The sequence below is a fragment of the Mauremys mutica genome, chromosome 10 (genome assembly GCF_020497125.1).
Source record: "Mauremys mutica isolate MM-2020 ecotype Southern chromosome 10, ASM2049712v1, whole genome shotgun sequence".
Classification (NCBI taxonomy): Eukaryota; Metazoa; Chordata; order Testudines; family Geoemydidae; genus Mauremys; species Mauremys mutica.
The window spans coordinates 71,320,787-71,336,924 of record NC_059081.1 but is presented as its reverse complement, the minus strand read 5'-3'; the positions used below and the strand labels follow the sequence as shown (position 1 = coordinate 71,336,924).

Below are 16,138 nucleotides of genomic sequence, written 5' to 3'. Positions count from 1 at the left end.
CTATTCTCATATTGATGTGTCAGGATTTAGTGGTATAAATCATTTCCGTGAATAAGAGTCAGCCACATAAGCTGTTCACTGATGAAAGAACAGTGTTCCAAACTTGCACAAAGAAACCTCACCACAACTAATAATAGCTGAATGGCAAAGACTTTGGGGCTTCTCTTCAGAGAAGCAACTAAGGGTTAATCAAAATCTTTTTGCTCTAAAAACTGGGCTGGAGATCATGCAAGGTCAAACTTGAGAGTCCAACCTGATTTAGGGTATGCCAGGAAAAAACAGAACAATGTTTCTCTTCCATGCTCTTATTTACAGCTGGAACCAGCAAGTGTAGATGAACACAGAGGATGAAATCCTGGCTTCAATGTAATCAATGGCAAAACTCCCATTGACTTCAATGGGGCCAGGATTTCACCCAGAAGGTTTTACAACTTGGACCCTTTCCCAAATTTCAAAAAAAGTTCAGTCTGCATTCCGGGCAAGCCTTAATGTTTAACTCATTTTCGCTTGGGTCTAATTGCTACGACTGAAATTCACCTCTGTGCAGTGGGCCAGCAGAAGGCCTGTGCAACAATGAAGTGCTATTTTGAGGTGTTGAGTGGGACTTAAGCGGTGCAAAGACTTTGGCCTGATCCCTGACATAAGAGTGAACTTTAACCAACATGAAAATGGCATTTGGATTCTCTCTCATGCTAGGGAAAGGCAGTAACTTTCTGGAGTTAAGGAAGTGACAGATTTTCAATTTTAAGTGGGGGTTTGTAACCTTCTCTAAAATGTCACAAAGGAAATACACAGCTTGGACAAGAAAGCATTTTGTTTGGTGATGTGGAAATGAGAATTTTTGGGGGCTAAGTGTGCTGCAAAAGTTGCTTTGTTCATGAAACATATGAGTGTAAAAACAGGTGTTTTAGGTGGTTCAGAATTTATCCTAATGTGCTTGGGGTAGTTTTGGTCACAGTGTCTCTAAAATAAGTTAATTTTTTTGTGGCTTTCCTTTAGAATAGAATGAACTTTGGCATTTCCCTGACAGCATGATTTCTATTTTCAATATACTAATATTAGAATTCCTGCATCACCGTGCTCTGTCCGCAGCATGTGGAGGTCCCAGGAGCACCAGAAACTGCCATGGAATATCTTTAATTTTACATGAGGGCAGTCATCAGGACTACAGAGACTGGAAGGATGTGGTTCACATCTCATTCAGAGCACAGCAATACTTCCAACAACTCAGCACCTGTTCTAGTGCAGAAGTCTCACCACTGGCTGTGGGCTCAAAAGCTTGGGCAACTACAATGTCTGATATTCCAGAGAGGAGTGCACTACTTAGTGATCCACAATGACACCTGTTAAACTGTACACAGGCAGCATCTTCTTCCAGACAACACTGTAGGGCACAATGCTAGGTACGCAAACCAAGCTATTCAGAGGGGATTTTGCCTCAAAACTTTGGTGCAACCTGTATTCATTTGGAGCGGAGCCCGGAGCTGAAGCGCGGAGCAGCTCCAGAGCAGTGGAGCTTCAGGTTTTTGCCTGAGCTGGAGCAGAGCCAGAGCACAGCTCCAAAGGCCTGCTTGCCTAGATGCCATTCTTGTTCTCTAGACAGATGAACTGATTTGTGCTCAACTGCTGCTTTTTTCTTTTTCTTTTTTTAGATTTTCTGGAATAATACATCGTGTTACTTGTATTATCTGACTATGCACAAACCGAGGAGAATGGTAGCGGTCTCCAAATCCTCATCTGGTAAACAGCTACATCTCTGCTGATTTCAAAGGAGAACTACCATTAACACCAGTGGAGGACTTGACTCTACGTGCGTCATACAAAGTAAAGTGAAGCTCTGAGGTGTGCTTGTCTCCCCAAAGTCTGTGCCCAGTGGGAGGCTAGAAACACCACTCTCCACTCTAAATAATATCCTAGTCTTTTTAGGTACTGTAGATTTCATGTTGCTCAAATCTTTTTTCTGTATTTCTAGTCCGACATCTTTTATTCTTCTCAGAAAACACATAGTTCTACATAGACTTTGAGAGACAAGCACACCTCAGAGCTTCACTTTACAACCAAAACATCCTTTTAATGTAGAGTTTTTGTTTTTAATAAGTATATAACGTGCCTAGGAGGAGCTTTCTCCTTCCAATGTCAGGGATGAAAAATTAAGCCAAACTCTAGGACACTCTTACCAATTCCTTCTGGACCATTCAAGTTCCCTGACATAAGACCTACAGATGAAGCTTGATATCTGCAACAGTTTGCAGTGTACCCCAGCCTTGTGGGGAAGAGAAAACGGTTATTTAGAGTCAGTGCAAACAAGGGACAGGTAGATTCCAACATGCCAGTACAAGTCAGTCAAACCTGACAATTCTTCCTCCCCAGTCACCTTTTATAGATACCTTGCATCCTGCATTCCGATACTGCCTAAATACAAAACAATATATTGTATACCTAGTCTTAACTGCATACCAATGTGTAACCCTTTACAGAGCTAGAACCCACAGGAAAGTTTTAAGAAGAGATGAAGAGGGAGGATGTGACTCAGGGGCTTGGAAGTTCCAGAGAGATGACTCAGTGGGTCAGTACAAGTTAATGAGTGACCGTAATTAGAGTGGCTCAGAGGAGAGGAAAACAGGAACTGCCAAGATTAGGAATGATGTGAGTGGGTGGCAAGAAGGCAGATGAGCCAGAGGAGGGAAAAGGAGGAGTGGAGTGGCAAGTCCAGGCACCATTTTGAAGACAAGGAAGGGGGCTGTGAGACAGGTTTGAAGATAACTAGGAAAGCAGTGGAGAAGGAGGAGCAGGAAGACAATTAGAATCTGGAAGCCAGTGAGGCCACAGCATTCTGGGCACCCTGAAGTTTACTGACTAGAGATTAAGAAAGATCATAAGGAAGGACATTGTAAAAGGAAAGACAGGATGTGATTAACACACGGTTAAGGCTTTCAGGAGAGGCAGGGTCAAGATGAGGTTGAAGGCTACCAATGTTCAGAAGATAATTACAGACCAGGGAAATGTGGGAGGAAAAATGTTTGAGTGTCAAACATAACTCCCATATTTCCGCCCTTGGGAGCAGTATGAAGGGCCAAATTAAAGTGGGTAACAGTTGTTTAAACTTTACAGATCAAAGCACTTCATTGCCACGTGGAGAATGTCTGTGATACAGAGGTAGGAGATGAGGCAATGAATACTGCCTGGTTTAAGCATTACTTGTAAAAAACTGAGCTAAATGACAATAGGTTGTTTGTCTTGTGTATATTTTTCAAAAAAGAGAGAATAATCCCAAAGTTCAATTCAATTTGACTTTTCAGACACAAACCAGTCTCAACACTTTCTTGTTCGCTATATAAAGATGCAAGCACTAGAAGTTTAGCTAATGACAATGCTGCCCCCAAGTGGTTAACCTTCCTTACTGCTCAGAAATTATTTCTAACCAGACTAGCTTAATCAGAGGAAGCTGTATAATATGCAGTTTCCTCAGGATAAACCAATATTATAGGAATTTAGTTACATCTGTGTGCCTTCATTAATCTCCTTCTGGTCTCCACAGCAGAGATGGGCAACTAAATTAATACAAACCATACTGATTCTCTGATCTGTGGGACCATAAACCCCATTAATACGCCGCCTTCTTTTGCAGGACCTCAATCTTGGCTAGACCATCAAGTTCACCACAATATTAAAAGGAAAAAAAATGCCACAGAAATATCAAATTAAGGATAGAGTTTAACCAATAACTCCTGTTATTACGGCTTGGGGTTAAAATACAAATCTTAATTTACAATAGCAATGGATATTGAACTCCGGCAAGAGTCAGTGCTAGATAGGTATTTCATTACAGTGAGAGTAATAACAGAAAATTATATGACTGACTCCTACTGCAAATACTGCAATAACTATTGGCCAGACATACAGTATGAAGTTCTATGAATTTTGTGATTGTAACCGTCACAGTAATGCAATGAAATTGGACAACCTGAAAAGTATTCATGGCAGATACAGACAGACAAATAGAAACAGTCATGTATGAATGGGTTAAACTTAAAACACATTTGGCAGAACCCAACCCACAGTCAGATCCATGAAAATCTAAGAACAGAATCTGGGTACAAGTTTGTGTGCCCATGTGGCAATCAGAGATCCAAGTTGCAAATTCAGTATGCTGGTCTTTAAAAGCAGAATGTTAGAGTCCTTTAAAATGCACACACATGAAATCCTACAGCAGAACCAAATACCAAGTCTGTTCTCTCTCTCCCAAACACATGACTGAAACTACATGACTGCCTGTTCCTGTGACAGTATTTATTACCTCACACTTGCCACGGAGGCCTGTCTCTTGAAGCCTGGACCAGATGCTCTGGATTCTCCCTGCATGCTCTGGGTGGCTGTTTGTGTTTCCGCAGGTACACTGGTGTTTCAGCATCAAGGTGTCGTATACAAGGCCTGCAGCAGAAGTTACAAAAATTGCTTGCAATAAAAAACTGTCTTGTGAGACATGGAAAAAAAATCCTCTGCTGTGCACTAGAGCATACTGTATTGAACTGAAATCCTAAACGCAATGGAAATATGCATTCCACAAGTAGATGAAGAGCATTAGGAAAACAAAATTGTAGACTGCAGTAAATGAGGTGGACAACTTGGTTATCTGACTGGGTTGTGTGCAATCGTGGGGACTGGAGGTGGTGATCCAGGAGGTTCCTTCCAGTCCTATGTTCTTAACTTCTAAGGTTGGCATTGTACTATCAATCATGCAATGACTTCTCCCTGTTGGAAATTCTCAGTGTATTTGGGAAAGAAATGAATCATTAATACTACTAGAGGATGAATCTGTATGCTTTATAACATAGAATCATAGAATATTAGGGTTGGAAGGGACCTCAGGAGGCCATCTAGTCCAACCCCCTGCTCAAAGCAGGGCCAATCCCCAACTATTTCTCCCCCCGGATCCCTAAATGGCCCCCTCAGGGATTGAACTTGCAGTTAGTCGGCCAAAGCCCAAACCACTGAGCTATCCCTCCCCCACAGCAGATGTACAAATGAAAGCAGGTGAAAGCACAGATTTAGGCAGACGTGAATACAAGAAAGTGTTATAAAAGGACACTACATTTCTATGACTCTTACATTAAGTACTATTACAACTGCTGATAAAATGCTTCCAGGTTTTTGGATTAAGGAACAAGCGAATATGTCCCTGGAAGGGTCTTTGTTCCATAAAATAGTTTGCTTTAAAGTCTCCACATCAAGGTTACTTGACAACACAAGACTTAAGGTACATGGAAAGCAGTTTATTAGCACACACTTAGGGATAACTACTCAATGTGTTACATGGGAATTTAGCAGTGTTATTTCCTTTAAACATGGGAGTCAAGAGGCTGAATCCCTGTGCAACAATATTCACCCAATCTCAACAATGTAGGTGACTCTGATACATGTTACACTTCCACCCAGTTACACTTCTGGACCAGGATTTGTGAATTCAGGTCAAATACACCACTGAACAAAACTACCAGTTTTTCCACAATTGTGTATTCTGGGGAATAAAGGATGAGATTTTTTGTTTAAACACAACAGACAGTGAAAAGTTTAGTTCTCGCTTTCCCTTAAGTCAGAGATAAGTTTGTGTTGGGGAGCACCCAAAAAATATTTGAAATATCAGGGGGTTCAGAGGATGCAGGATAGATTTGCAATTAGTGTTGCTCCTTTGAAAGCCGACCAGTTTGCCAAAGCTGTCTTTCCACTGTGCACTGGGGCCGGTGCTGACACTTTCAGCCATTAGGGGAAGTTGTCTGGCAATTCCTCACTCTGCTCCAGGTTTTGGGACCTCTGAGTGCAGGAAAACACACACAATAGCTCCAGGGGACAGAATGGAGCTCTCGTTAACTAAATGATTAAGTTAACCAAAGTTCAATTAATCAGAACTTTACAATAAATATTCATAAAAGTGCCCACCTGTCTGCTTCTTTCTGACATTATTCAGTTCCATTAGGAGCTGTTTGGGCAATACCAAGCAATGCGAACTGAAGTTGATGAGAGGATGTGGGCTAGCAGAATGGATAGCTGTTGTTTTTGACCTCGGCACTGGGAAAGAACACTGGATTTTGCTCTGTCTCGATCTCAAATATATTAAATATATTATTATAAATATAAATATTATTATTATTATTTATAAATATTATAAATAGGGGGCATGCATGCACACAGGGGTGTGTGCATATAGATAAAAAACACATGGTATAGTATTTTATATAGATACATTCATACATTTAAAGAAGAGGTGGTGGTGGGATGGGCTACATATTTTTCTTTGGTAAGTTCGGAGAGGAACCAGGACTCAGAAAAAGTCTAATCTAATTAAATTCTAAAACTCTTCCCACCCCTGGTTAAACAGTGACAAAGCAATATTTCACTGAAGTTTATCTTGTATAGTATTTATGTATTATTCCCCATTTTTAACAGAGAGAGAGACAGAGAGAGAGAGAGAGAGACCATATTGTGACAGGATGCCCTAGAGCACTTCTCTGTTTGCCTTTACAAATATTTAAAAAAAAATTCATTCCCTACCCTCCAAATCAGTATTTTCTGTATCAAGTGGACAGAACTTCAATTCAAGAAAGTAACTCTCTGTACCAATCTCACTGGGTAAGTCTCTTCTAGAATATGACTGGAGTATGGCTGAAACATTTTGCTTTTCCTTTCTGTGCCTAGCTCACCAAAATATTAAAGTTTTAAAATCTGAAAACTCTGCTGTTACTCTGAGCTGCAGTAATAAAATGGAAAATTCTTTTCCATCTAAGGTAATGAGATATGTACCAAAAACACATGTCTAAAAGGTTCCCTGCACCCCCCCAAGAAAGAAAAAGAAAGAAAGAGTCACGACTCAAATAAGGGCAGAGGAGGATTTAAATGCACCATTTATAATGGTATAAGGAAAGAACACAAAAATATTCTTTTCCTCAACATTTTCTATTACCCAATTTCAATTATACAGACAGTTGGGTTGTGACTCTCCAATGCCTTGCACCTTATGTTGGCTGTCATCTGAACTTGTGCAAGTGCAAAATGCTGCCATACCAATTTTAAAGGGTTTTACACCCCACTTTCCACTCATTGCATGAGTATGAATAATTGCACAATGTTCAAGGTAGTGGAGAATCGGGCCCCTGAAGTTGAAAACATTTCACAAATTAAATGTTGTGAAAAGGATATTAACCAGATAAAATACACTAAGTACTCTGCACATTATTGTCTTGTCACAGTAATATGTGTCGCATACAATGTAAAGGTAATGTGGGTTTCTTCTCATTCTAGGCAATTTTTTAATCCTACCTGAACACTTATTTTCTTTAATTTGACGTCTACAATTGTAGAACTTTCAGCAGATTTATTTACAGTTTTCAAAATTACTCCTCTTATTGTTCCACTCTAGTATATAATTATAAGTGAAATTACGAGGCACATATTTCGGAAAATGTAAGCCCCATGATAGTAAATATTACTGTACAGTCAAATTTTGTAAAGACTCACACGACTGATGCTGCCACTTAAATGGTGAAGCCAGAAACAGATACGGGCAAGTCATGACTCAACTTCTAAAACGTACATAGGATCCGTAATCTTGAAGACTGGGATTTTCAAAGTGAGCTAAGAGAACTAGGTGCTCACTGTCCACTGACATTCAATGGGGTTTGGGTGCCTAATTCCCTTAGGAGCCTTTGAAAATGCCAGCACACACTATTGTATCCTTGCCCTTCTGGTGCCACTACTGACTGCATTGTTGTTTCCATTAGAAATCAAGGTATGCAGACGTTATAAAAACTTGACATTATAAGGCCTGATTTTCAATAAGCAGGCAATTGCTTGGGCATGTGCACTACTAGACACGTATGCCTAAATTCACAGCTGGCATGCACAGGTACCAAAGGCTCGTACTTTACATCTAACTGCTGTTATTAACGTAGGCCAACAAACTTACAGACCAAGCTGATTGTCTTTCAGGGTATGGAAAAATATTGGTTTATCTACTTCAGTTATTTAGCGCAAAGAAAATAAAAACAGGAATTGTGATTTGGCCTTGAGACTTTTTTTGCACACAGTCATTTTTATTATTTGGTAAGACATTCATTCCCAAAACGGCCTTTGGTACATAGGGTAGAAGTCAGTGCATGTTACAAAACTCTTAACTACCTAATGTAGGAATTGAAAAACTCCATACAATGAGTGATTATCCAAAACAGAATTTACCAAAGAAAATAGAATGCATATGAAAGGGTTTTGATGATGGTCCTTAATGGCTTAGGAAGGAGCAAACTCTTCTTTCTTTAGGTCTCTGGGGGAGAACAGTATCCTACACACATTTACACACTTTGGTAGCTGATCCAAGAATGAGGAATTGTGCCTACCTACCTTCCAGGATGGGGCTAATATGGACTATAACAAGAAAACAATATCCATGTTATAAAAAAGCCCATTATTGCATACTTACAATTTAAGCTCAGCTGCCAGACCATTTACACTATGGACTGAATATTTTCCTTTTTTTCCCTCTCTCTCACAATACAACAGTTAAATTAAATTGTAAAAAATCTATTTAAAAATCAATGTCTCTCTCCTATGCTAACATCCATTCAGTGCAGGAGGGCCAGGCGATCAGGTAACTTGACAGCTACCCTAACGTAAGACAAGTGACTACCATACGCCATCTGTGAAGGGATCTGCCTCTGACATACCCCCTTTCTGCTCCTTACACCAGGGAGGAGCAGGAGCTGACTGGCAGAGCAAGCTCCTATGCCAATGATACAACAGCTGAGAGTTTCCCCTGTCCCTGGGAGGAATTCACAACAAGGCTGCTGCAGCCAGACCACAGCCTGTCTGTAACACTCAGAAGGTGCAAAAGGGCTTGAACTGGGGCAGAGAACATGGTCCAAAATCTGCCTGGAAGTAAATTAAGAGATCAGGCTAGAAGCATTGCTTGGTATACGGTCCTTTATCAATCATGCTGTGCTTCTTCCTTCCTCATGTTTACATCAACCGCATGGTTTAGTCTGAATTGGCCTTGTTTCTGGGAATGTACAGTCATAACGCTGCATCGCTTTCACCTTTTTTTTTTTGCTTAATTAAAATACACATATAGTATTCTCCCTCTGTAGGATCTCTCCCGTTGGTGATGGAGGTTGTGTGTCGGGGGGGAGAGGGTGGAATATGGTGCATAATGACTAACCCAGATTGTTCCATCCCCCACTTAGTAACAGAGCATGGGGTTAGCCACAGCCAGAATAACATCCTGGCCTCCAACTGATAGCAGGGAATACACCAGGTTTGGGGGTGGCTTTTTCACAGGAAGCCAATCCTTGCCTCCTCCAACGATGCGTTAGTACATGGTCAAGTGCTTTTTAAGGAATAAATGATAATGTACTCAAACAGAACGCTCAGCCACATCCAATCACCCTCCAATGCCCTGAAACATTACCTGTTGTGAACCTTGGCTTAGTGGGTGGCTCCTGTACAGACATGGGGAAGGTGGCAGATGCAGGTGAGGACTGTGCACGAGACAGAGGCCGATGTCCTCCAAAAGACACTGGAATGCCAGCTGCCTCCATTGATGCCTGGTAGTTTCTCAGTTGGTGAATGCGTTGCTGCTCCAGTAGAAGGGCTTGCTGTTGGGGAGGATGGAAGGGACAATAAGGGGACGGTTCATGCAAATATCACAATTAAAAAAAGGTTGGCATGGAATTTTAAAAACAATGTTGTTTGGAGTTTTGGTTTATTTCCTAGGTACAGTGAACACACACACACACTACACTACACATACAGACAGAGGCATGCTAAAATAAAGGTTTGATCCAAAGCCCCAGGAAACACTGGAAAAGGTCGCATTCAATTCCATGAGCTCTGAATCAGGGACTTAGTACACACTCACTCACACTACGGAGTCTAGGCACCCTTACTCAGCTATTCAAGTGCCGCTTTTAACAAGCTCAAATTTGCTTTTGGATACAAAACCACACACTGACTTTGCAGCCTTGCATGATTTACGTTTTTGCAACTCAAGACCACCACACCCCTTCTGAATATGCGTAATAGTCGAAATCTGCACAAGAGTTATCACCCAGAGGCCCAACATGTGACTGGATCAGGGCTGATGGCAGAATGTTCCCAATGGAGGACTCTTCACTAAATGGCTTTCCCATATTGATCCATCAGACAAGGGTCAGGACCAAGGCCGTGCCAAGCTCATATACTTGTGCGGACACCAGAAGCAATTAAGACAAATTAACTGAAGGTGTTAGGTTAAATCACATTAAAACCCTGCATAGACTCTGTACTTTAGAAATAGAGAATTTAACCTGAGTGTGACCTTCTGTATATCTCAGCCAACCAGGACCACCCTGCACCCACACACTAAACCCAATAACTGAAATTAAACCAAAGTATTACAGACATCAGGAGACTAAACTATTACGTGTCACATGTAGAGAATAGGGGGTACTGAGGTGTACCAGTGCCTGAGGCCCTTGCAATGGCAGGCAATTACACAATTACACAAGATACACTCAGATGATCCCAGCAAGAAACCTGCTGAGGAAGGCAAAATTTATCCCAGGCCAAGCTGATCTAGGGGAAAAATTCCTTCCCAACCATTGGGTGGGACAACCTTTTCAGTCCTATGGGTTGGATGCCAGTTGTGGGGCACCTCTGCAGTCCACATATAGAAATACATGCTGTAGAACATGGTGTCCTCCATGCACTGTAATCATTCACGTACAGCATGTGAGATTATGCTGCACAGAGGATGCCACTTTGCAGTGCAGGTTTCCTCGGGGGTGGGATGTGGGGTGCGTGTGGATGCTTTTGAGGGCCAGATATGGCCCACTGGCTGACAATTAGACCACTGTTAGTTAGACCCTGTGCATGTGAGCAAGAACCAGCCAGCAAGCACCTGAGGGGGAGAATGCTCGGTGCAACCTCAGAACACTGGCCTTTGTTCCCAAAGGGGATTAAGTAAAGTGAACTGAGACCATTTTACTTCTGAATGAGTGTGTCCACATAGGAAGTTAATAAGCTTTAAACTAATGCATTTTAACTTCACATCTTTAGTTAATTCCACTTAGCTTTTTGGAGTGTCCCCATATAGAAAAACGCTCAGTCTTCTGTCTGAACTGTGAAGGACGTTATCTTTTTGGGAAAAAGAATGAGGAGTACTTGTGGCACCTTAGAGACTAACAAATTTATTTGAGCATAAGCTTTCGTGGGCTAAAACCCATTTCATAGGATGCATGCAGTAGAAAATACAGTAGGACGATACATATATACACAGAGGACATGAAAATATGGGTTTTGCCATATTAACTATAATGAGGGTAATCAGTTAAGGTGGGCTATCATCAGCAAGAAAAAAACCCTTAGTAGTGATAATCAAGATATTTCCAACAGTTGAGAAGAAGGTGCGAGTAACAGTAGGGGAAAATTAGCATGGGGAAATAGGTTTTACTTTGTATAATGACCCAGCCACTCCCAGTCTTTATTCAAGCCTAATTTAATGGTGTCAAGTTTGCAAATTAATTCCAATTCTGCAGTTTCTTGTTGGAGTCTGTTTTTGAAGTTTTTTTGTTGGAGTATTGCGACTTTGAGGTCTGTAATCAAGTGACCAGGGAGGTTGAGGTGTTCTCCAACTGGTTTTTGAATGTTATAATTCTTGACATCTGATTTGTGTCCATTTATTCTTTTGCGTAGAGACTGTCCGGTTTGGCCAATGTACATGGCAGAGGGGCATTGCTGGCACATGATGACATATATCACATTGGCAGATGTGCAGTTGAACGAGCCTCTGATAGTGTGGCTGACGTGATTAGGTCCTATGATGGTGTCCCCTGAATAGATATGTGGACAGAGTTGGCAAAGGGCTTTGTTACAAGTATAGGTTTCTGGGTTAGTGTTTTTGTTGTGTGGTTGCTGGTGAGTATTTGCTTCAGGTTGGGAGCGAGGACTGGCCTGTCTCCCAAGATCTGTGAGAGTGAGGGATCATCCTTCAGGATAGGTTGTAGATCCTTGATGATGAGCTGGAGAGGTTTTAGTTGGGGGCTGAAGGTGATGGCTAGTGGTGTTCTGTTACTTCCTTTGTTGGGCCTGTCCTGTAGTAGGTGATTTCTGGTTACTCTTCTGGCTCTGTCAATTTGTTTCTTCACTTCAGCAGGTGGCTATTGTACTTGTAAGAATGCTTGATAGAGATCTTGTGGGTGTTTGTCTCTGTCTGAGGGGTTGGAGCAAATGCGGTTGTATCTTAGAGCTTGGCTGTAGACAATGGTTCATGTAATGTGGTCTGGATGAAAGCTGGAGGCATGTAGGTAAGTATAGAGGAGAGTAGGTTTCCGGCATAGTCACATAAACACCACCCTATCACTTATTAGCACTGTACTGTCCAGGAAGTGGATCTCTTGTGTGGACTGGTCCAGGCTGAGGTTGATGGTGGGATGGAAATTGTTGAAATCCAGGTGGAATTCCTCAAGGGCCTCCTTCCCGTGGGTCCATATGATGAAGATGTCATCAATGTAGCACAAGTAGAGTAGGGGCGCTGGGGACGACAGTTTTCTTTTTAGGGTTGCTCAGGTAATTGTCTGAGATTAATACCTTATGTCTATATTTTTATTATGGCAGAGGGAAGCCGTAAATTTGGGAAGGATTCTTGCTGCAGCCAGTTGTTAGCAGCATGATGTTAAACGCTGCTTAAGTTTTATTAATGTAAATGTGCCCAAATGCTCAGGCAATAGGCTCATGTTTGTGTAAATCAAATAAATAATGGGCAACAGAAGCATGGCTGCAAACTGAAATATAGAAGATCACTAAAGAACGCAAATGCTAGAAAAAACAGATCTTACACTGGTCTCTGCAGCTCACCAAACCTAGGTACAGGCAGACTGATGATGTTCATCCATTGTTGTCGATGAAGACCTCAACAACTTGTTCATTCGATGACCGGACTCTGTGCGTCCGAAGATGACTGATCAGTCCGATTCGGTCGTGGAACGTCCTGTCACACGTCGGACAGACATGTGATGGCACTGTCGATGATGTGTGGGCAGCTCTGGACTTGCGCAGCTCACGCTTTCTTTCAGCCTCAGCAGTACGCCTCGCCTCAGAGGTATTACTGCCTGTGTGAATGAGGCTGCGCCATGCTGGACGGTTCAGTGCGAGGGTTTCCCATGTGGCGGTGTTGATCTCGAGGGACTTCAGAGAGGTCTTCAGCGTGTCCTTGAACCGCTTCTTTTGTCCTCCATGGGAGCGCTCTCCATGGGTGAGTTCTCCGTAGAAGAGCTGTTTAGGAATGCGCTCGTCTGACATTCTCACGACATGTCCGGCCCATCTGGTCTGGGCTCTCATCAGCAGTGTGTGAACTGACGGCAGACTGGCTCTGGTAAGGACTTCAGTATCGGGCACTTTGTCCTGCCATCTGATTTTTAGAAGCTTTCGCAGACGGAAATGTGGAAGTGATTGAGCCTTCATGCATGACTCCGATAGTCCACGTCTCGCAGGCGTACAGCAGAGTTGGAAGCACCACTGCTTGGTAGACCTTCAGCTTCGTTGGTAGGCTGATCACTCGACGTTCCCAGACGTTGGAGCGCAATTGGCCAAATGCAGAGCTGGCTTTATCAATTCTGCAGTTTACTTCATCATCGATTGACTGCTCGGGAAAGGGTACTGCCCAGGTACGTGAAATGGTCCACTGCCTGGAGTCTCTGTCCATTTACAGTGATGGACGGTTCTGAGTACAGAGCGTGGGGAGCTGGCTGGTGCATGACCTCAGTTTTCTTGATGTTAATGGTGAGACCGAAGTTGTTGCCTGCAGATGAAAACTTGTCCATACTGGCTTGCATTTCTGGCTCTGTACTAGCACTCAGAGCACAATCATTGGCAAAGAGAAAGTCTCGAAGTACAGTTTCCTTCACCTTGGTGATGGCAGGCAGTCGCCTCAGATTGAATAGTTTCATAGAATCTCAGGGTTGGAAGGGACCTCAGGAGGTCATCTAGTCCAACCCCCTGCTCAAAGCAGGACCAAACCCAACTAAATCATCCCAGCCAGGGCTTTGTCAAGCCTGACCTTAAAAACCTCTAAGGAAGGAGATTCCACCACCTCCCTAGGTAACCCATTCCAGTTCTTCACCACCCTACTAGTGAAAAAGTTTTTCCTAATATCCAGCCTAAACCTCCCCCTCTGCAACTTGAGACCATTACTCCTTCTTCTGTCATCTTCTACCACTGAGAACAGTCTAGATCCATCCTCTTTGGAACCCCCTTTCAGGTAGTTGAAAGCAGATATAAAATCCCCCCTCATTCTTCTCTTCTGCAGACTAAACAATCCCAGTTCCCTCAGCCTCTCCTCATAAGTCATGTGCTCCAGCCCCCTAATCATTTTTGTTGCCCTCCGCTGGACTCTCTCCAATTTATCCACATCCTTCTTGTAGTGTGGGGCCCAAAACTGGACACAGTACTCCAAATGAGGCCTCACCAGTGCTGAGTAGAGGGGAATGATCACATCCCTTGACCTGCTGGAAATGCCCCTACTTATACAACCCCAAATGCCATTAGCCTTCTTGGCAACAAGGGCACACTGTTGACTCATATTCAGCTTTTCGTCCACCGTAACCCCTAGGTCCTTTTCTGCAGAACTGCTGCCCAGCCATTCGGTCCCTAGTCTGTAGCAGTGCATGGGATTCTTCCGTCCTAAGTGCAGGACTCTGCACTTGTCCTTGTTGAACCTCATCATATTTCTTTTGGCCCAATCCTCTAATTTGTCTAGGTCCCTCTGTATCCTAGCCCTACCCTCCAGCGTATCAACCACTCCTCCCAGTTTAGTGTCATCTGCAAACTTGCTAAGGGTGCAGTCCACACTATCCTCCAGATCGTTAATGTTCTGTACTTCAGGCCTACTCCTTCAGTGCAGTGTTGAAAGGCATCAGTCAGAGTGGCAGAGAATATCATGCTGAACAAAGTGGGTGCTAAAACACACCCTTGCTTGACGCCGTTGGTGACTGGGAAGGCCTCAGATGTTTCACCGTCATCCAGGACACGAGCCATCATACCGTGATGAAACTGACATACCATTCGTACGAATCTGCCTGGACAGCCGAATTTCAACATGATCCTCCACAGGCCCTGGCGACTGACAGAGTCAAACGCTTTTGTGAGGTCCACAAAAGTTGTGTAGAGGTGTGTGTATGGGGTTGTCAGGGAGGGGTAGTACCTCTGATGGGGGAGCAGTCGTACTCCTAGGAGTAGCTCATCCACTTTGGTCGCCACTTGACACCCAGCTCTCACCTGTGGCTCCAAGTAGCTGTCAGCATGCGACAGTGGCCACATCCCAGAAACCGTCTCAACTGGTGGGCTAAACCAGGTGAGGGTAGCCGATGAGTCTGAGACCCTCGGTGAGTTAGAGCCTGTCTACCCATTGCATGCGAAGGCTGGATCCGGCTGACTGAGGAAACCTGGTTCAACTGTCAGGAAGGCGGTGACAGCAAGCGTTGTGGAACGCTCAAGAGCACGACAAAACCCGTAGGCGTCCTGGTCATCCACTGCGCCCTGCCCTATCTCCAGCCGTCTCGATTCTTGCCCTGCCACTGGATACAGACAGGAATAGGCAGACTACCAAGGAGAAGAAGTTCAAAAGCACAGAGCCCTCATCTGGAGGGCAGACAGCAAGAACATCCCCGTCAATATGAACTGCCATGATGAGGTAAGCTGAGAGGGAATCTTACAAGTATCCAGGTACCAGCACACTAAAGACTCTCAAACATCTCACACTTGCAAATTAAAAGGAAACCAGTGCAGAGCTTTGAGCACAAGTGCTATGCACTCAATGTGGCCCTCATACTTCGAGGGGCAGACACACTCTGTACCTCTGGGTCAGGAATGTCGAATCTGTGGCCTTCAAGGCTCTAGACTGTGACCTGGCAAGGTTATTGAGAAGGTAGCATGTATGGGATGATGAACTGAAAATATGCTCCCTGATTTTTAGGCTGAAGTGTTTGAATCAAGCCCAGCACACCGGGGAGAAGTTAGGTGGCAGCTGGACTCAAGCAGTTACATGGAGCAATTGATTTGCATTTGACTCACAAAGGGCAGAGAGGCCCAGCCACTTGCCCTCAAGCCCTGTCCTGGT

At 43.4% G+C, this 16,138-nt stretch overlaps 1 protein-coding gene across 1 annotated transcript in view; it reads right to left on the bottom strand.

Annotated features, from left to right (window-relative positions):
* Positions 1-16,138, bottom strand: part of HDAC4 (histone deacetylase 4) — a 449,638-nt gene that overhangs the window by 78,451 nt on the left and 355,049 nt on the right. Inside the window, exons 16-17 of the mRNA XM_045032382.1 lie at positions 9,455-9,641; positions 4,298-4,431 (exon numbers count right to left, since the gene is read on the bottom strand). Coding sequence (XP_044888317.1) covers positions 4,298-4,431; positions 9,455-9,641 — 321 coding nt within the window. The remainder of the gene's footprint in view (positions 1-4,297; positions 4,432-9,454; positions 9,642-16,138) is intronic.